Genomic DNA, 20,969 nt, shown 5'->3' on the forward strand with positions numbered 1-20,969 from the left:
GGGTGCATGCTCAGCCCTCTCTTGTACTCCCTGTTCACCCATGACTGCGTGGCCATGCATGACTCCAACTTCATCATCAAGCTTGCAGATGACAACAGTAGTGGGCTTGATTACTAACAACGACGAGACTGCCTACAGGGAGGTGGTGAGGGCTCTGGGAGTGTGGTACCAGGAAAATAACCTCACTCAATGTCAACATAATGAAGGAGATGATTGTGGACTTTAGCTGCTGATGTATGTATGTATGTATGTATGTATGTATGTGTGTGTGTGTGTGTGTGTATATATATATATATGTGTATATAAATTAATTAGACTCAATCCACTTTAATAAATGGAACACTAGTCACTTTAATGTTTACATATTTTGCATTACTCATTGTTTGTATATACTGTATTCTATTCTGCTGTTAGTCTATACTCACCCATATTTATATATTCTTAATTCCATTCCTTAGATTTGTGTGTATTGTTGTGAACTTGTTAGATATTACTGTTGGAGCGAGAAACAAGTATTTCGCTACACCTGCAATAATAGCTGCTAAACATGTGTATGTGAACAATCAAATTTGACCTGATTTTGATTTTAGAGCATTTTTTTCTGCTCATGGTAAATTCCTGGGAACTTTTACTTCATCTCATGAAACATGAGAACAACACTTTACATGTTGCATTTCTGTGTTTGTTCAGTGTGACTGTACTGGGTCTTTAGGCTAGGTAATACAGGCGGCCGGTGGTATCTTAAGTGGGGAGGACGGACTCTTCATAATGGTTGGAACGAAATTCATGAAATGGTATTAAACAAACACATGGTTTCCATGTGTTTAATATCATTCCATTCGAGCCATTATTATGAGCCGTTCTCCCCTCAGCAGCCTCCTGTGCTAGGTACGATTCTGCTAACTTTAGTAAGTTATACTGTATGTTGGCCACATTTGTATCTGAAATAGGCAATGGTGTTTTCTGGTATTTGTTTAAAGTGATTTTTTTTGGGGAGCAAATGTATTACATGCAAATGGCACTTGATTTTATGATACAGTATGTCTATATTGATTAAGGAATGACATAATGTACATGAGAGCAAGATGAATGAAATTAATTTGTACATCAATTGACCAAGTGTTCACTTTTTTTTCTAAATCAGAAGACAAGCCTGGGGATGAGTTATGGTTGCATTTCATCGTTCAGTACGTGGGCTTCTATACATCTAGCACCGAACGTCTAGCAACTTAATAAAGGCTGCGTGTTTGACAACTTTAGCATATTATCTAATTAGAAATGACTTAATACTTTTATCTACTTAGCAACAACTTACCATTTTAGCTAACCTTAACTCTTTACCAACTCCTAACATTAACCCCAGCTAATGTTAGTGTTAGCCACAACAAATTGGAATTCCTAACATATACATTGAGCAAAAATGTGTAAAATATTATACAAAATGGATAATGGACATCCACAAATGAATACATACCATACTAGTTTGAGTGTTCTGGATTTACGTTTGTCTACCCCAGAGTCCAGGCCACCTCTACCTCAATTACCACCTGCACATCTGGTACCCAGTGTATATTGTTACTCATTGTGTATTTATTCCTCATGTTATTATTTTTCTATAATTTAGTCTACACCTGTTGTTGATGAAGCATGTGACAAATACAATTTGAATGATTGATTGGGCCTTAGCAACATTGTTGCACTGTTTATTGTCTGCACATGACAATCAATTAGTCCTTTCAGGAACATAGGTTTGTAACCCAACAGCAAGCATTGCATTGTAAACGTTATTGTGATGTGGCTCTGTTTAATTTGTTTGTATTATGTCGCCATGTAAAAAATGTAAAAAAATAATCCGTGAGGTTTGGTTAAACGTGTGCTTCTCCTTTAAGAATGAAATGGGAGCGTACTACTCTCAATTTGACCTCATTGACGTCACGAAGGGAGGAATCTAGAACTAGTTCACCTGTCAGCCCGCCGCTTAATATCCTAATGACGTTAGTTAGACGAGCTAAAACTTTTCTTCGTTTTGTTTTTAGTGCCATACCTTTTATCGACTGTTCAACGCTGAACGGCACTAGTAACCCACGCCGTAAAAAATGATTATGGAACCTTTAGCGAAACGGTATCTATTTTCATGGCTGTTTGTGGCTTTAAGTCTCCAGGTGTCAAGTTTACATTTTGCAGTAGCGACTTACTACACAGCCTACCTGAACGTGTCATTTATTGATCCTGCAAACAACGAAACCATATCGCGACAAGGGGAAAGCGGACCAACGCTATATGGACAAGATTCTCCTAAAGTTACGGTGATGGGGGACGTTTATTTACCTGATCCGATTTACAGTTGCGAAAGTGATACTTTTTATGATGTGCCTAGTGGGTCAAAGGGGTGGATCGCCATAATTCAACGCGGCTACGAATGTACTTTTTCACAGAAGATCAATGTTGCAGCCAGTAAAGGAGCTGTTGCTGCTGTAATTTTCAATGGTCTTGGTACAAACAATACAGTCATCCAAATGTCGCACCCAGGTAACGTTATGTAGTTTGCAATTTACAGCAAGATGTGCGCAGTTTTTCTCAATTTCAATAGTGTGTAACTGCAGCCCGCAATTCGGGGCGTTCCTGCGAGAACCCCCCCCCCCCCCCCCCCCCCTTGAATAATGGGCTAAAGTGATATAAAAGTATTATGTCACTGTCCTAAACAGGTGGGGCGATCGTCCCCACCTTACGCTAGCACAGCAGAGAGGATGTTAGATCCTAACGTGTACTAGCTAGCTTGATAGTTAACGACACCGTGTGCTAGCTTGCTAGTTGGCTTGCTAGATCACTGCGTCGCCCCCGCTTGCTGTGTAGCGGAGTCCTCCTTAAACTAGCTGGCAAAGCGAACACACACTGGTGAAGGACACTGTGTACGGCTAGCTAGCTACTGTTATCGCCCCGCCCCTTTTGTGGTGTTTATCCGTAGCTGGCATCCAATGTTATTGTGCATTAATAACACTGCCAACTGTAACCCCCGCCTCCGACCTGCCCTAAGTGGAACGCCCAGAATTTTGTGCCGCAATTGCACCCTTCTCTTTCATTTAGGCTACCCCGTGCACTTAAATCACCCCAGTAGCCTACTATATTATTGTATGAAAAAGCTCTCATAGCCGAATGGTCAAGATAAGTTAATTTGAAAACCATCGTCTATAATTGTTCAATTCTAATGTTCTCTGAATTGCTTTTGAGTATACTTAATGTAGGCCAACATCTGGGAAGTATTTGCAAAACCTGTTCCCTCTGCTCAGCTCTAATTCTGAAGAACCCCACTGTAGGCCTACCTACACATGTCTTGTGTGGCATAGCCTTCCATTCTGCCTGTTCTTCCATTCTTTATGGAGTTTAGACACTTAAGTGACATTGACTTGCTGAACAACTATAGTAATTGCCTCAGATTGTCCATTCCATGTGAAGGTGTAATGAAGCTAGTTTAAAATGAAAAGTTATGCCTTGTAATATTAAGTCATTGAGCTATGCCCTGACTCCATTAGCTAATTTAGGATATCTTTGTGTTGACATGAGTCACATGTTTTTAAAAATATATATATTTCACCTTTATTTAACCAGGTAAGCCAGTTGAGAACAAGTTCTCATTTACAACTGCGACCTGGCCAAGATAAAGCACTGTGACAAAAAAACAGAGTTACACATGGTATAAACAAATGTACAGTCAATAACACAATAGAAAAATATGTATAGAGTGTGTGAAAATGTAGGGAGGTAAGGCAATAAATAGGCCATAGTGGTGAAATAATTATGATTTAGCATTAACACTGGAGTGATAGATGTGCAAGTAGAGATACTGGGGTGCAAAGGAACACAATAAATAACATGGGAATGAGGTAGTTGGGTGGGCTATTTACAGATGGGCTGTGTACAGGTGCAATAATCGGTAAGCTGCTCTGACAGCGGATGCTTAAAGTTAGTGAGGGAGATATGAGTCTCCATGTAATAGGGCTGGGAATATTTATATATTTCTTAATGCCATTCTTTTAGATTTTATTGCACTGTTAGAGCTAGGAACACAGGTATTCAGCTACATCTGCTAAACGTGTATGCAACTAATAACATTTGATTAGATTTTTGATTTGAAGTATCAGGGACCTCCCGATACAATATCACAATACTTAGGTGCTGATATATATTGCGATTCAACGTTCCAAACATATTGCTCACCATATGTTTGCTGCAGAGGGAGCATGAGAGAACTAGTTTTGAACCATCATGGAAATAAAAGTGCTGAAAACAAATTAACTCTCTATTTAAAATGATGCAGATCCATCTGTGATGGAAAAATAACTGAGTTTTGGTGCAGGTACAGCCAACTGGCACAAATAATATTGCTACATTGTCGAAACGCTGCGATATATCGTAAAAAAAAAAAGAAAATGTCCTGATATGTAACTATATTGATATTATCCCCCGTCACTACCATGTAATGGATCCTTCTATTGTTCTACTTACTTTGCAGTAGGTATGTTTTCACATTAAAGAACACCATGTTCTTACATTGTTTTTAAATATTTGTAATAGACTGACACATTAGGCCTAGATACTAGAATTTCTTTGAGCACCTGATAGCATATTTAAGGCCCAGCCTGTATTTATGTTTCCCATCTGGTTACAGGAACAGGAGATATGGTTGCCATCATGATTAGTCACAGACGGGGCATGGAAATTGTTGGGCTGATCAGGCAAGGGATTCCAGTCTCGATGACCATTGAGGTGGTCAAGCAGCATGGTGTCTGGATGAGCCACTATTCGGTCTTCTTCGTCTCCATCTCCTTCTTCATGATAACAGCAGTAACTGTTTGCTACTTCATCTTCTACTCGGCCCGCCGCCTCAACGTCGTTCGTCTACAAAACCTTCAACAGGTCAGACTCCAGTATGTGAAACAATGATGACAATTATTTACCCTCTGTAAACCAGAACTGGACAAACCAGTTTTACACATTCTCACAATGCTTGACTTGTACTGAAATAGGTCTGGTACTCATTTTGTGTGCAGGTACTGTTTATATTTAGGTGCAGGAACTGCAGTAGTTTTAAGCCTATATTCTGTAATAAGTGCAGGAACACGAGCAGTAGACAATTTGAGGTTCCTGGTTTCAGCGCCGTTGAGCTCCTGCCCAAGTAAACTACTGCATTCCAATGATTGTTTTCACCAGTCATGTTCATCTCTATTGAATTGCCTCTAGGAGACAGGGAAACATAGTTGGTTTTGTGATTGATAAACAGGGAAGTCGACTGACCATGAGGTTACCGTATGTTTTAATGTCTAAACCTGAACAGTCAGTAAATACACAATTACTTGTTTAACAGTGACACCAATCAGTGTTTTATGCTGAAATAGAATGCTGCACCTATATCTCCTTTGATCAGTAGAACAATATGACTGGGGAAATTCCACTGGAAGTGTTTTTCTTTTCTACACTAAACATACAGTGAACTCAAAGTATTGGCTCAGTGACACATGTTTTGTTGTTTTGGCTCTTTACTTCAGCACTTTGGATTTGAAATGTGTTAGAGGCATGAATACCATACCCCCCCCCCCCCCCCCCAAATGCTAACCTCCTCCGTTATTGTAATGTTGAGAGGTTAGCATGTCTTGGGGGTAGGATATTTGTGCGGCTAACTTTCTCCCTCATCATTATTCACGATTATTTCAGGACTATCCGTAATCATGGTATCATCCACATTAATGTACGACTCTGAAACATTATATTCTTATTTACAATACAAGTGACTCCAAAATGACACTACGTTATTTACCATTAATTTCTATTGGGCACAAAATCTGAAACACAACCAAAACAAACAGCAAATGCATTCAAGTTTGTACAGTCACAAGCTCAATGCTTAATGTAGTTATTGCCTGCTAGGAATATGGGACCAAATACTTAACTTTTTACTACTTTAATAGACAAGTTAATTTCTCCCAATACTTTTGGTCCCCTAAAATGGTGGGGGAATTGTAAAAAATGTGCTGTAATTTCTAAACTGTGATGAAAATACACTCAAATTAAAGCTGACAGTCTGCACTTTAACTTCAGTCATTATATAGTAAACTTAATAAACTTATATAATAAGTGCTGGAGCCAAAACAACAACAAAAATATGTAACTGTCCCAATGCTTTTGGAGCTCACTGTAATATTATGTTGTGTCAATACCAGAATTTTAATTTAGTGACCGACACCAGGTTTCATGATTCTTGGGGGGTGTACTGGGTTATTTATTTTAAATTTTTAAATTGAACCTTTATTTAACTAGGTATGTCAGTTAAGAACAAATTCTTATTTACAATGATGGCCTACCAAAAGACCTCCTGCCGGGATGGGGGTTGGGATTAAAAATATGAATAAATTAAATAAAAATATAGGACAAAACACATCATGACAAGAAAACACAACACTACATAAAGTGAGAACTAAGATGATGGCATGGCAGCAACACATGACAACACAGCATGGTAGCAACATGGCAGCAGCACAACATGGTAGCTGAATTTTCAATACCATAAAAAAAAAGAGACCTAAGCTGGATATAATTTGACATCTTAAAATGTCTTAGTTATAAGCAGTGGTGTAGCACACACCCACTAAAGTAAAACTGAAAAATGTGGCAAAGAAATTAAGTTTGTCTTGAATACAAGTATTATTTATGTATTATGTCTTACACTATTACCCCAGGAAATCTTAAGTCTTATCACATACAGCCGGGAGGAACTATTGGATATAAGAGCAATGTCAACTTACCAACATTACGACTTTCTCGAAGCGGATCCTCTGTTTGGACCACCACCCAGGACAATGTATCGGATCCCAGTAGGCGACCCAAAACAAAGAGTCGCAGACGGAGCGGTCTTCTGGTCAGGCTCCGTAGACGGGCCCCCCCCGTTCCTGAGTATACTACTCGCCAATGTTCAGTCTCTTGACAACAAGGTAGATGAAATTTGAGCAAGGGTTGCCTTCCAGAGAGACATCAGAGATTTGTAACGTTTTTTGTTTCACGGAAACATGGCTCACTCGGGATACGTTATCAGAATTGGTACAGCCACCCGGTTTCTTCACCCATCGCGCCAACAGAAACAAACATCTCTCTGGTAAGAAGAAGGGCGGGGGTGTATGCCTTATGATTAACGAGTCGTGGTGTGATCATAACAACATACAGGAACTCAAATCCTTTTGTTCACCTGACCCTAGAATTCCTTACGATCAAATGTCGACCGCATTTATCTACCAAGAGAATTCTCTTCGATTATATTCACAGCCATGTATATCCCCCCCCCCAAGCAGACACCTCGACGGCCCTGAAAGAGCCCCATTGGACTCTATGTAAACTGAAAACCACATATCCTGAGGCTGCATTTATTGTAGCTGGGGATTTTAACAAGGCTCCCTAAATTTTATCAGCATATCGAATGTGCACTCTGGATCATTGCTACTCTAATTTCCGCGATGCATACAAAGCCCTCCCTCGTCCTCCTTTCGGCAAATCTGACCACGACTCCATTTTGTTGCTCCCAGCCTATAGACAGAAACTGAAACCGGAAACGCCCGTGCTCATGTTTATTCAACACTGGTCCAACCAATCTGATCCCACTCTTCAAGATTGCTTCGATCACGTGGACTGGGATATGTTCCGGATAGCATTGGACAATAATGTTGATGTATACGCTGATTCGGTGAGCGAGTTTATTAGCAAGTGCATCGGTGGATGTGTGGTGCCCACTGTGAATATTAAATCCTTCCCCAACCAGAAACCGTGGATTGATGGCAGCATTCGTGCAAAACTGAAAGAGCGAACCACTGCTTTTAATCATGGCAAGGCGACCGGAAACATGACCGAATACAAACAGTGTAGCTATTCCCTCCAAGGCAATCAAACAAGCTATGCGTCAGTATAGAGACAAAGTAGAGTCGCAATTCAACGGCTCAGACACAAGACATATGTGGCAGGGTCTACAGTCAATCACGGACTACAAAAAGAAAACCAGCCCGTCAAACACAGATGCCTTGCTCCCAGACAAACTTAACAACTTCTTTGCTCACTTTGAGGACAATTCAGTGCCGCTGACACGGCCCGCAACCAAAACCTGCGGCCGTCTTAACACTCGCAAGGCTGCCAGCCCAGACGGCATCCCGAGCTGCGTCCTCAGAGCATGCGCAGACCAGCTGGCTGGTGTGTTTACAGACCTATTTAATCAATCCCTATCCCAGTCTGCTGTTCCCACATGCTTCAAGAGGGCCACCATTGTTCCTGTTCCCAAGAAGCTTACTGAGCTAAACGAGTATCGCCCCGCAGCACTCACTTCCGTCCTCATGAAGTGCTTTGAGAGACTAGTCAAGGATCTTATCACCTCCACCCTACCTGACACCTTAGACCCACTCCAATGTGCTTACCGCCCCAATAGGTCCACAGACGAAGCAATCGCACCCACAATGCACACTGCTCTAACCCATCTGGACTAGAGGAATATCTATGTAAGAATGCTGTTCATCGATTACCGCTCAGCATTTAACACCATAGTACCCTCAACTCGTCATTAAGCTCGAGACCCTAGTTCTCGACCCCGCCCTGTGCAACTGGGTCCTGGTTTCTGACGGGCCTCCCCCAGGTGGTGAGGGTAGGAAACATCTCCACCTCGCCGATCCTCAACACTGGGGCCCCACAAGAGTGTGTTCTCAGCCCTCTCCTGTACTCCCTGTTCACCCATGACTGTGTAGCCATGCATGCCTCCAACTCAATCATCAAGTTTGCAGACCACACTACAGTGGTAGGCTTGATTACCAACAACGACGGGACGGCCTACAGGGAGGAGGTGAGGGCACTCGGAGTGTGGTGTCAGGAAAATAACCTCTCACTCAACATCAACAAAACAAAGGAGATGATCGTGGACTTCAGGAAACAGCAGAGGGAGCACTCCCCCATCCACATCAACAGGACAGCAGTGGAGAAGGTGGAAAGCTTGAAGTTCCTCGGCATACACATGACTGATAAACTGATAGTCCAGCCACACAGACAGCGTGGTGAAGGCTCAACAGCGCCTCTTCAACCTCAGGAGGCTGAAGAAATTCGGCTCGTCAGCAAAAGCACTCACAAACTTTTACAGATGCACAATCGAGAGCATCCTGTCGGGCTGTGTCACTGCCTTGTACGGCAACTGCACCTTCCACAACCGTAAGGATCTCCAGAGGGTAGTGATGTCACAGGAAGGACAAAAAGATCATCAAGGACAACACCCCTACCTGCCGATCTACACCCCACCCCTTTGTGCACACCCTCGTTACAGTGTAAACTTTGGGTCACAACGGTTGATGAGCAGCCACCTTCTGACACTTTCCTGTTATCGTCCCTCAAACCCACTGCTTGCGGATAGGAATGAGGGCGAGATGAGTGCCGTTGGAAGAGTATCCAACCTTCCAAAACTCTTGAGTCACATTTCTTAATCACACTCTGCAGGAGTACTACAGTGAACTACCCTTCCTGTGATGTGGCCTCCTGTATACAGGGATCTGTGGCTAGTCTTTCAAGTTGTACCTTCGTTGAAGTTCACTAAAAGTTGCCACAGATCTACGTCACATTCTTTTCCGCTCTCCCAATTCCCTGTAACATTAACACCTTGGTTTTTGGGACTCCATATAATATAGTGATATTGGTCCTGCCAGACTGCAACGTACACCCTTATGCAAACATTCTGTCCCGAACGCATGCACCGTATGTACTTAGGCTCCGGCTACATACGTTTGCGCACAAATCATTCCATTTAATCCATAACACATTAGTCACTACTGCTTGTCCACTTTTATATACACTGCTCAAAAACATAAAGGGAACACTTAAATTACATATCCTAGATCTGAATGAATGAAATATTCTTATGAAATTTTCTTTTTCTTTACATAGTTGATTGTGCTGACAACAAAATCACACACAAATTATCAATGGAAATCAAATTTATCAACCCATGGAGGTCTGGATTTGGAGGTCTGGAAGTGGAAAAACACACTACAGGCTGATCCAACTTTGATGTAATGTCATTAAAACAAGTCAAAATGAGGCTCAGTGGTGTTCGGCCTCCACGTTCCTGTATGACCTCCCTACAACGCCTGGGCATCCTCCTGATGTGGCGGATGGTCTCCTGAGGGATCTCCTCCCAGACCTGGACTAAAGCATCCGCCAACTCCTGGACAGTCTGTGGTGCAACGTGGCGTTGGTGGATGGAGCGAGACATGATGTCCCAGATGTGCTCAGTTGGATTCAGGTCTGGGGAACGGGCGGGCCAGTCCATAGCATCAATGCCTTCCTCTTGCAGGAACTGCTGACACGCTCCAGCCACATGAGGTCTAGCATTGTCTTGCATTAGGAGGAACCCAGGGCCAACCACACCAGCATATGGTCTCACAAGGGGTCTGAGGATCTCATCTCGGTACCTAATGGCAGTCAGGCTACCTCTGGCGAGCACATGGAGGGCTGTGCGGGCCCCCAAAGAAATGCCACCCCACACCATGACTGACCCACCGCCAAACCGGTCATGCTGGAGGATGTTACAGGCAGCAGAACGTTCTCCACGGCGTCTCCAGACTGTCACGTTTGTCACATGTGCTCAGTGTGAACCTGCTTTCATCTGTGAAGAGCACAGGGCGCCAGTGGCGAATTTGCCAATCTTGGTGCAAATGCCAAACGTCCTGCACAGTGTTGGGCTGTAAAGCACAACCCCCACCTGTGGACGTCGGGCCCTCATACCACCCTCATGAAGTCTGTTTCTGACCGTTTGAGCAGACGCATGCACATTTGTGGCCTGCTGGAGGTCATTTTGCAGGGCTCTGGCAGTGCTCCTCCTGCTCCTCCTTGCACAAAAGCAGAGCTAGCGGTCCTGCTGCTGGGTTGTTGCCCTCCATTCACAGTTCACTCAATGTAGCGTAACGCTGATTGACTTTATTTTATATGTTATCAAGGGAGGCAAAATGCTTGCTGATTTCCCTTGCATTGAGTGCTATGGTTGGCAACAAGGTCATTATTTTTGTCCAGACAGCATCAGGTAGACACTGAGAAAGAGGTGCTCTGTTTCGCTTGCTCGGATGCTTTCGCTGGTGAGATGCATTCGGCCTCCTGCAAAATGAAGGAAAACACTGTAATATTCGTCAGAGACGTAAGATACATTATTTTATGTTTCTTGGTACATTTTGGGGGAAGCTTGGCTTCCCTTGGCATCCATGAGTACATGCCACTGTAAATCAATGGTTTTGTTTAGCATACAGTTTAAAAGGTGTAATGCTGTTACCTTGGAATTGCCCTGAACTGTCAGGCCTATATGGTGAAGTGTTTATTATAAGCAGAATGCTTAACTCCACTCAAGGGAGCGTTTCTGTAAAAACTTCTGCTGCGCAAACAGGATTTCATCTGATTGATTGGATTTGTTCTGTTATGCCAGTTTAAACCATTCACATGGACAGGCCCATGATTTGCAAGTTTACAGTAATGGTCTCATTGTTTTTTACTCCTGCATATAGGGGGTGACCTTGACGACTGACTGATTTCAAACGGTCTTGCATACTCTAACTTATTAACAGTAACCCACTTTTTCCTTGTCCAAAAACACCCGGTGGTCTAAGGCAGCCTCTGTTCAAATGTGGCTGATTCTCTAAGGCTTTCTGCAGGGAGACTGGGTAAGTAGTCTGATACAGAGAAGTGGGTAGCTGAGAAGTTAGAGCAGATCTGACTTCACCCACTGAGCCAGGACCTTACGCTCAGAGGGCACCATTGTTCAGGCTGTAATCGTATGCAAAACACAAGCTCCATGCTCGCCCTGTGAGCTAGAATGGCCGCAACATGCCTCTCTAAAATCTACAAGTGAACATGTATTCACTGTATCTACTCTTTTCAGGATTATGAAGAACAATTTTTAAAAAATTATGCCCAAATTTTTGTCTTAGGTCTCTTATGTAGTGTTGTCCTATTTATTTATTTTTAATTTTTTTATCCCATCCCTGCAGGAGGCCTTTTGCCTTTTTTTTCTAAATAAGAATTTGTTCTTAACTCACTTGCCTAGTTAAATTAAATCTGTTGATTTCACATGACTGGCAATACAGATATGCATCTGTTGGTCACAGATACCTTTAAAAAAATATATTTTTTTTAAAACTAGGGGCGTGGATTAGAAAACCAGTCAGTATCTGGTGTGACCCGTATGCAGCGTGATAAATATCTTTCGCATAGAGTTGATCAGGCTGTTGATTGTGGCCTGTGGAATGTTATCCCACTCTCCAATAGCTGTGAAATTGGTGGGAACTGGATCACGCTGTCGTACATGTCAACCCAGAGCATCCCAAACATACTCAAAACGTGACATGTCTGGTAATTATGCAGGCCTTAAAGAACTGGGAGATTTTCAGGTTCCAGGAATTGTGTTTGGATCCCTGAGACATGGCCATGCATTAGCATGCTGAAAGATGAGGTGATGGCGGTGGATGAGTGGACGACAATGGGCATTCAGGATCTCATCACGGTATCTCTGTGCATTCAAATTGCTATTGATAAAATGCAATTGTGTTCGTTGTCCGTAGCTATGCATGCCTATACCATAACCCCACCACCACAATGGGGCACTCTGTTCACAACGTTGACATCAGCAACCTGCTGACCCACACAGTGCCATGCACACTGTCTGACATCTGCCCGGTACAGTTGAAACCGGGATTCATCCGTGAAGAGCACACTTCTCCAGTGTACCAGTGGCCCTTTCGCCACTGACGTTCAGAGTATATATCACAGAAAATATCTCCATATTTTTTGCCATGGGGGAGGCTGCATAAGCAGCATAAAGAGTCTTTAATTGTGTATGTGGTATATCCCAAATTATATAGAATTGAGCTGGTCTCTCTGTCCCTCAGGATTATGCCTAATACTTATAAACCCCTGATGTATGTAAATCTGATGTTTTTCTGTCCTATATACAAGCTGATGTAATGTTTCCAATACATGGTTTTAGAGAAGAGGCTTAATGACACACAGTAGGACTGCTATAATAAATGCTCTCCTCCCAGATCACCCATGTTCAAATGGAATAAAAGGTCTCTAACGTGACCTCATCACTTACCGTTCTCCTGCTCACTCCTATTTCAATCATGTATGGTCACATTACAGGAAATTAACAATTAATTGTTGGCGCAAAATGCTGGCTGTGTTGGTGTTGCATTCTAGACATTTTAAATTGTGATTTTTATTTATTTTTTATTCGTCTGTTGCTTAACCTAATGTAGCAGGCATAAAATAAACTGCTGAGCAGGGTCCCCACATCCGGTTTTCAGGGGAAACCGAAGGTAGGTTGAAGACACTGTTCCTGAAAACCAGATGTCTCCAATTGTCAGAGGAAGCAGATTAATAATGTAATTTAAACACTGAACACGTTCTTCTCTCTACTCCAACAGAAACAGCTGAAGGCAGAGGCAAAGAAAGCCATTGGTCAGCTGCAAGTCCGGACCGTGAAACGGGGAGATAAGGTAACCGTTCAAGTAAAGTTCAAGTAAATGTGTTTATGGTTATTATGCATGACTTTCAGGATCATATGCAAATATGGATGTTTCAAACTGGGAACACATGGCATATACACGTTTTACTGGGATTTATGATTCTTTGACTATCATTTCATATTTATGTTGTATTAACCTTTGGGCTGCCTCTCCAAAAGAAAAACATTTTAAAGGTACATAAATAAACACAAAGTATTGATTACAGAACATTTAGTATGTCAAAGAAAATAATACAAATGTGAGCCTACTCCCCCAACCCCACCCATCTGACCCTGCCACCTAGAAACCATCTTTTCCACTCCTTCCCACCCCCCCTGTGTTGGGGGTGGGAAGGTGCTTAAAGTGCAAATCAATCCCAGAACAACAGCAAAGGACCTTGTGAAGATGGAAGAAACGGGTACAAAGTATCTATATCCACAGTAAAACGAGTCCTATATCGACATAACCTGAAAGGCCGCTCAGCAAGGTAAAAGCCACTGCTCCAAAACCACCATTAAAAAAAGCCAGACTACGGTTTGCAACTGCACATGGGGACAAAGATCGTACTTTTTGGAGAAATGTCCTCTGGTCTGATAAAACAAAAATAGAACTGTTTGGCCATAATGACCATCGTTATGTTAGGAGGAAAAAGGGGGAAGCTTGCAAGCCGAACAACACCATCCCAACCGTGAAGCACGGGGGTTGCAGCATCATGTTGTGGGGGTGCTTTGCTGCTGGAAGGACTGGTGCACTTCACAAAATAGATGGCATCATGAAGCAGGAAAATTATGTGGATATATTGAAGCAACATCTCAAGACATCAGTCAGGAAGTTGAAGCTTGGTCGCAAATGACCCCAAGCATACTTCCAAAGTTGTGGCAAAATGGCTTAAGGACAACAAAGTCAAGGTATTGGAGTGGTCATCACAAAGCCCTGACCTCAATCCTATAGAAAATTTGTTGGCAGAACTGAAAAAGCGCGAGCGAGCAAGGAGGCATACAAACCTGACTCAGTTACACCAGCTCTGTCAGGAGGAATGGGCCAAAATTCACCCAACTTATTGTGGGAAGCTTGTGGAAGGCTACCTAAAATGTTTGACCCAAGTTAAACTATTTAAAGGGATAGCTACCAAGTACTAATTGAGTGTATGTGAACTTCTGAGTCACTGGAAATATCATGAAATAAATTAAAGCTGAAATAAGTCATTCTCTCCTATTATTCTGCCATTTCACATTCTTAAAATAAAGTGGTGATCCTAACTGACCTAAAACAGGGAATTTAAATGTCAGGAATTGTGAAAAACAGCGTTTTAAATGTATTTAGCTCAGGTGTATGTAAACTCCCGACTTCAACTGTATATTGACGAAGTTGTTGTGAAGATGGGGAGGGATATGTCTGTTTTTCATAAAAAAGTTTAACACAAATTTGACAAGTTGTACAGGCTCTGATCTAGTCCCTTCTTGATTACAGTCCGGTAATATGGTCAAGTGCAGAAAAGGAAGACCAGAGCTGTGTTCGAATACCCATACTAACATAATACATACTTAATGAGTATACTAAAATGAACTAATTGTATAGTGTAAACCAGTGATTTTATAGTCCTGTACCCCTTCAAACATTCAACCTCCAGCTGCATACCAGCTAGCATCAGTGTCAGCGCACTCTCAAATGTTGTTTTTTTGCCCTCGTTGTAAGCCTGCCCCACACACACACACACACTATACGATACATTTATTAAACATAAGAATGAGTGAGTTTTTGTCACAACCCGGCATGTGGGAATATTCCAAATTTGTTTACCATGACTGGTTTTGTGCATGACTCACTCGCTATGAAATACGGGAACTGGGCAAACAGATGCGTACTCTGATAGACAGTGGAAAAATGTTTTTTCTTAACGTTAACATCCCAATTTTGTTTAAACTAGGCTTGTCAACATTTTACAAATTTATATGATACCAGGTCAAATATCATGATACCGAGTAGTATCGCGATACCACAGTGTGGAAACATTTGTGGCCTAGCATCCTGTTGGCCCCTGCCCCAGACACTTGTTCACATTTTCTAAGCATTCTCCAAAGACTTGTCTCTGAAATTCACACTTCTACATAATACAACACATTGAATTAAACTTCACACTGTTCACTGTATAATAGAATACTGCATATAATGGCTGATTTGCTCATATTTGCAAAGCCTACCTGTGATTTGGCTGGATGAATGGGAGGAAGGAATATACATCAGCTTACATTGAGTTTATAAACTCAGCAAAAAAATAAACATCCTCACTGTCAACTGTTTATTTTCAGCAAACTTAACGTGTAAATATTTGTATGACCATAAAAAGATTCAACAACTGAGAAACAAACTGAAAAAGTTCCACAGACATGTGACTAACAGAAATGGAATAATGTGTCCCTGAACAAAGGGGGGCGGTTAAAAGTAAGTCAGTATCTGGCGTGGTCACCAGCTGCATTAAGTACTGCAGTGCATCTCCTCCTCATGGACTGCACCAGTTTTGCCAGTCCTTGCTGTGGGATTGAGATCCGGGCTCTTCGCTGGCTATGGCAGAACACAGACATTCTGGTCTTGCAGGAAATCATGCACATAACAAGCAGTATGGCTGGTGGCATTTTCATGCTGGAGGGTCATGTCAGGATGAGCCTGCAGGAAGGTTACCACATGAGGGAGAAGGATATCTTCCCTGTAACGCAAAGCGTTGTGATTGCCTGAAATGACAACAAGCTCAGTCCGATGATGCTGTGACATACGGCCCCAGACCATGACAGACCCTCCGCCTCCAAATCGATCCCGCTCCAGAGTACAGACCTCGGTGTAACGCTCATTCCTCTGACGATAAACACGAATCCGACCATCACCCCTGGTGAGACAAAACTGCGACTCATCAGTGAAGAGCACTTTTTGCCAATCCTGTCTGGTCCAGCGACGGTGGGTTTGTGCCCATAGGCGACGTTGTTGCCGGTGATGTCTGTTGAGGACCTGCCTTACAACAGGCCTACAAGCCCTCAGTCCAGACTCTCTCAGCCTATTGCGGACAGTCTGAGCGCTGATGGAGGGATTGTGCTTTCCTGTTTTAACTTGGGCAGTTGTTGTTGCCATCCTATAACTGTCCCGCAGGTGTGATGTTCTGATGTACCGATCCTGTGCAGGTGGTGTTATACGTGGTCTGCCACTGCGAGGACAATCAGCAGTCCATCTCGTATCCCTGTAGCGCTGTCTTAGGCGTCTCACAGTACGGACATTGCAATTTATTGCCCTGGCCACATCTGCAGTCATCATGCCTCATCAAAGGCACGTTCACACAGAAGAGCTGGGACCCTAGGCATCTTTGGTGTTGGTGTTTTTCAGAGTCAGGACACTAGAGGCCTTTCTGTTAAGTTTTCAAAACTGTGACCTTAATCGCCTACCGTCTGTAAGTTGTTAGTGTCTTAATGACCGTTCCACAGGTGCATGTTCAGTAATTGTTTATTTATTTAGATTTTTTTAACCTTTATTTAACTAGGCAAGTCATTCTTATTTTCAATGACAGCCTAAGAACAGTGGGTTAACTGCCTGTTCAGGGGCAGAACGACAGATTTGTACCTGGTCAGTGTCGTGGAGGATTGTTACAAAATATAACACTTACAAGAACTTGTGAATTCAATATAGGCTTTTAATACAAACATATCAGAAGCCTAGATGGTCCGTGAAACACACTTTTCCAGAGCACTGGCTCTGATTTATACACACACAACATGAGTCCATCCCACATGCAAATGAAGTTACTTCCCTCAGTCTATCTGCCACCATTATATCCCAATCTGTGCTTCCTGCTTGTTCACGCCCAATAACGCCCATATCTGCTTTCAGTCAAGTTATAATGGTGACAGGACCTCTTCATGTCCCAAAAATAATACATGCCCATCTTATCCTATGGGCCCCTTATGTTCAGCTTGGTGTGGTCTTTGGTATGTCTGTCCTTATTAGGACTAGTAGACTGTGTCTCTTCTCTTCATGTCCTAAAAATATATGCCCTATGTCTATAGTCCATCAGTTGGTCATTTGGCTGACCCCCTCCTTTGTATGTCCGTTCCTCTGACCTTGGTATGTCCAGGTGTCCTATGCTCTCATGGCCTTACTTTGGCTTCCTGTCCTATATAATAGACAATGCATTTTACACTTAGAGTGCATTTGCCATTCTGGTATCTTTCTCTTGTGGTACAGTATTATGTTTCTCCCTATATGTACATCTCGCTCCCACATCAGCTCGGGGGTTTGAACTTGCAACCTTCCGGTTACTAGTCCAACACTCTAACCACTAGGCTACCCTGCTACCCATGGTTCATTGAACAAGAATGGGAAACCGTGTTTAAACCCTTTACAATGAAGATCTGTTTAGTTATTTGGATTTAACAAATTATCTTTGAAAGACAGGGTCCTGAAAAAAGTGTGTGTGTAGATAGATGCTCGTGAAGAGGGGACAGAGAGAAACAGGTGAATGAAAGCAAATATATGCTTAATCCGAAAATGTGGTCGGAGGTGCTGTATGGACGGTGTGACGCAAATACGAAGCCTCCGGAGGCATGCAGAGGCCAAATTGAGCTCCGCACCACATCGCCGTGCCCCGCCCAGCTTTTGTAAAAATGTAGAGGGCTCGTATTGACGTGATTGGTAGGTGGGGGCAGGCGGTCAAGTATAAACAGAAACTCACTTCCTTGACTACTTCTTCACAACAGCTCCGCACTGCTCCGTGAAGCGCAAAAAGTATGAATTCCCTGACTTCTGCAGAGGTCGTATCACTGTAAATGCTGCACTGCCAATGCAGATGCAGATTGACCATGCAGTGCTGATTACAACTGCCACAAGTGATATGCACATGAAAGTTAAGTGGATATTGTACCTGTGCATACAAGAGACTAGTAGCTGTTGCTTCAATTCAACTGAATTTATAAACAAAACTGACTAAACATTTTATAACAGGTACCAGCAGGTTCTTTAGATCGGTAGGGATGAAAATGTCGGTAGAGTCATATGAAACTGTACTATGGTATTCTAAAATGTTGGTATTATGGCGTTTTGGTACTAGGGTACTGGTATACCGTGCAACGCTAGTTTTAAACGTTCACACCCCCAATGTATGCTCAGTGCCACTACAATCTATTTTTAAACCTGTCTTTCAGGAGACTGGGCCTGACGCTGACACCTGTGCAGTATGCATTGACGCTTACAAGTCTGGCGACGTGCTGACCATTCTCACCTGCAAGTATGTACTGAACTGCAATGGCTTTTACCTGGTTTAATATTGACAAATTGAGTAGAGTAGCCCTACCCGGTCTGCTATTCCAATTACCTTCATTTTGTGATTGTCATCATTATTCTTATGTGTTTATTTTGGTTTAACTTTCCAGTCATTTCTTCCACAAGACCTGCATTGAGCCCTGGCTAATGGAGCACAGGACCTGCCCCATGTGTAAATGTGACATACTCAAGGCCTTGGGAGTAGAGGTAGGCAACTATACCTTGCATCATGACCTAGTACTTTGAAATAACCTTTGCCTGTCATTCACTGAAATTCTTGATTAAAGACTGTTTTAGATTGAAAATACTATTTACACTGCTAGTGATTATTGTTTAAGAAGAATAGGCACACATGCTAGATTGCTGTTTTCAAGGGTTGCAAGTTGAAACACCCGTAGTGGGACCTGAAATTGCTTTGTTTTTATGAAAGTGATGATATTCATCAATCTAACTTAATCACCCTGAGCAGCAGCCGGAAGAGGACCAGCCCAGTCATCAGTTGACCATGCATCCAGACATGACGTCCTACCCCAGGGTTCTAGTCCCAGAGGACACCCGCAGTGAGACAACCTCCGCAGGCTATGCTTCTGTACAATGCACAGAGGAGCACAGCAGCCCAGCAGATGAGACCCACGTGTATGAGAGTAAGACACCCAATTTACTTTTAGTCTTTTAACTTCACAATAATTGTTTTTGATAGCTTTTTCACATCATCAGCAATGTCTATAGAGATAAGGGGGAGTATTTTAGTTCCGTTGGTGGTGGTACATCTGTGGGTTCTTTAGGAGATGCTGGCTTTCACGTTAGCTCGATAATATGTGCTGAAGCCCTTGCTCAAGACATACCATGTGAACTTTGCCACCCATATTTTATAGTGGTTAGATATTCCCGTTATTTAACTTCTCTGATTGTATTTTTGTTTACTTAGTTTGATTGCTTCAAGTAGATATAAACAACTTCACTACAAAGTCTTCCTGATCAAACAATCAGCATTGTTCTTACTGTCTGGGATTAAAGGGCTTCCTTTCCATCTCTCTTTAGCTTGCCTATCCATTAACATCTGTATGAGTGATTGTGCCAAAGTAATTATTGACCAACTGGTTGTTGTTTTTTTTTACGGTTTTCTAGCAGCACATGTGGGGCTTGACTGACTAGTAATTATGTTTGTGTTTCAGCATTGGGGCAACATCCTGGCCCAGGATCAATCCAGGTGGACATCTTCCAGCCCCATTATGACAACCTCGCCTTTGAGGGCAACTCACGAAACCAACGGGAACCCCTGACATGAATGGGATGCTCACTCTAAGCACTAGACCTTGGCTAATGGGACTTGGGCCACAATCAATTACATTCGAAGATGTTTCCTGTGGTCATGAAGCAAGTGGAAACCAGGAATGTGGGTCTGATATTATTCATAGGGAAAGAGGGCTTGACCGATATATGCATATCAATTTACATGAAATTGATGAGGCAATCCTTCGATGCACTTGTCTGAGTTTGGAAATGGTACTATCCAGTTTCATTCTGATTTAATTGTACTTTTTATAATATGATTTGATTATGTTTTTTGAGGCTTAATTACATCAGTCAATGTATTACTTCATCAGTTAATGATTTTAAATGGTTTCAATTTGCTAATTTAACACCCACAACTTTTTAACATACTCAATATGCCCACACCACAACAGAATAGTGTGGGTGTATTGAGTGATGGCGAATTAGAAGTTTTCTTGTTGTAATTAACTCGTATCATTCTTAGATTACTCATTATATTAATAGTCAGATTTAATCAACAAATCTGTCATTTCAAAAAAAGAGTGTCAAAATCATTACATATCCCATCGAGCTGCCCGTTGTCACAGTTCCAAGACCAGTCAGAAACGTCCAGCTAATCCTACGCCGGTGAATCTCAAAATTGAACTTGGATCTGCGTTAAGTATCAAATGTATTTATATAGCCCTTCTTACATCAGCTGATATCTCAAAGTGCTGTACAGAAACCCAGCCTATAACCCCAAACAGCAAGCAATGCAGGTGTAGAAGCACGGTGGCTAGGAAAAACTCTTGAAAGGCCAAAACCTAGAGAGGAACCAGGCTATGTGGGGTGGCCAGTCCTCTT

At 42.4% G+C, this 20,969-nt stretch overlaps 1 protein-coding gene across 1 annotated transcript; it reads left to right on the forward strand.

The window, feature by feature from the left end:
• Positions 1-1,945: 1,945 nt before the first annotated feature.
• Positions 1,946-20,887, forward strand: LOC109872477 (E3 ubiquitin-protein ligase RNF128). Its single transcript, XM_020463726.2, has 7 exons — positions 1,946-2,529; positions 4,667-4,914; positions 13,473-13,544; positions 18,734-18,816; positions 18,962-19,058; positions 19,321-19,495; positions 20,027-20,887. Exons 1-7 carry the CDS (start codon positions 2,097-2,099, stop codon positions 20,137-20,139), a joined length of 1,221 nt encoding a protein of 406 aa, XP_020319315.1. The 5' UTR covers positions 1,946-2,096; the 3' UTR covers positions 20,140-20,887.
• Positions 20,888-20,969: the final 82 nt, after the last annotated feature.

Source organism: Oncorhynchus kisutch, linkage group LG28 (genome assembly GCF_002021735.2).
Source record: "Oncorhynchus kisutch isolate 150728-3 linkage group LG28, Okis_V2, whole genome shotgun sequence".
NCBI lineage: Eukaryota > Metazoa > Chordata > Actinopteri > Salmoniformes > Salmonidae > Oncorhynchus > Oncorhynchus kisutch.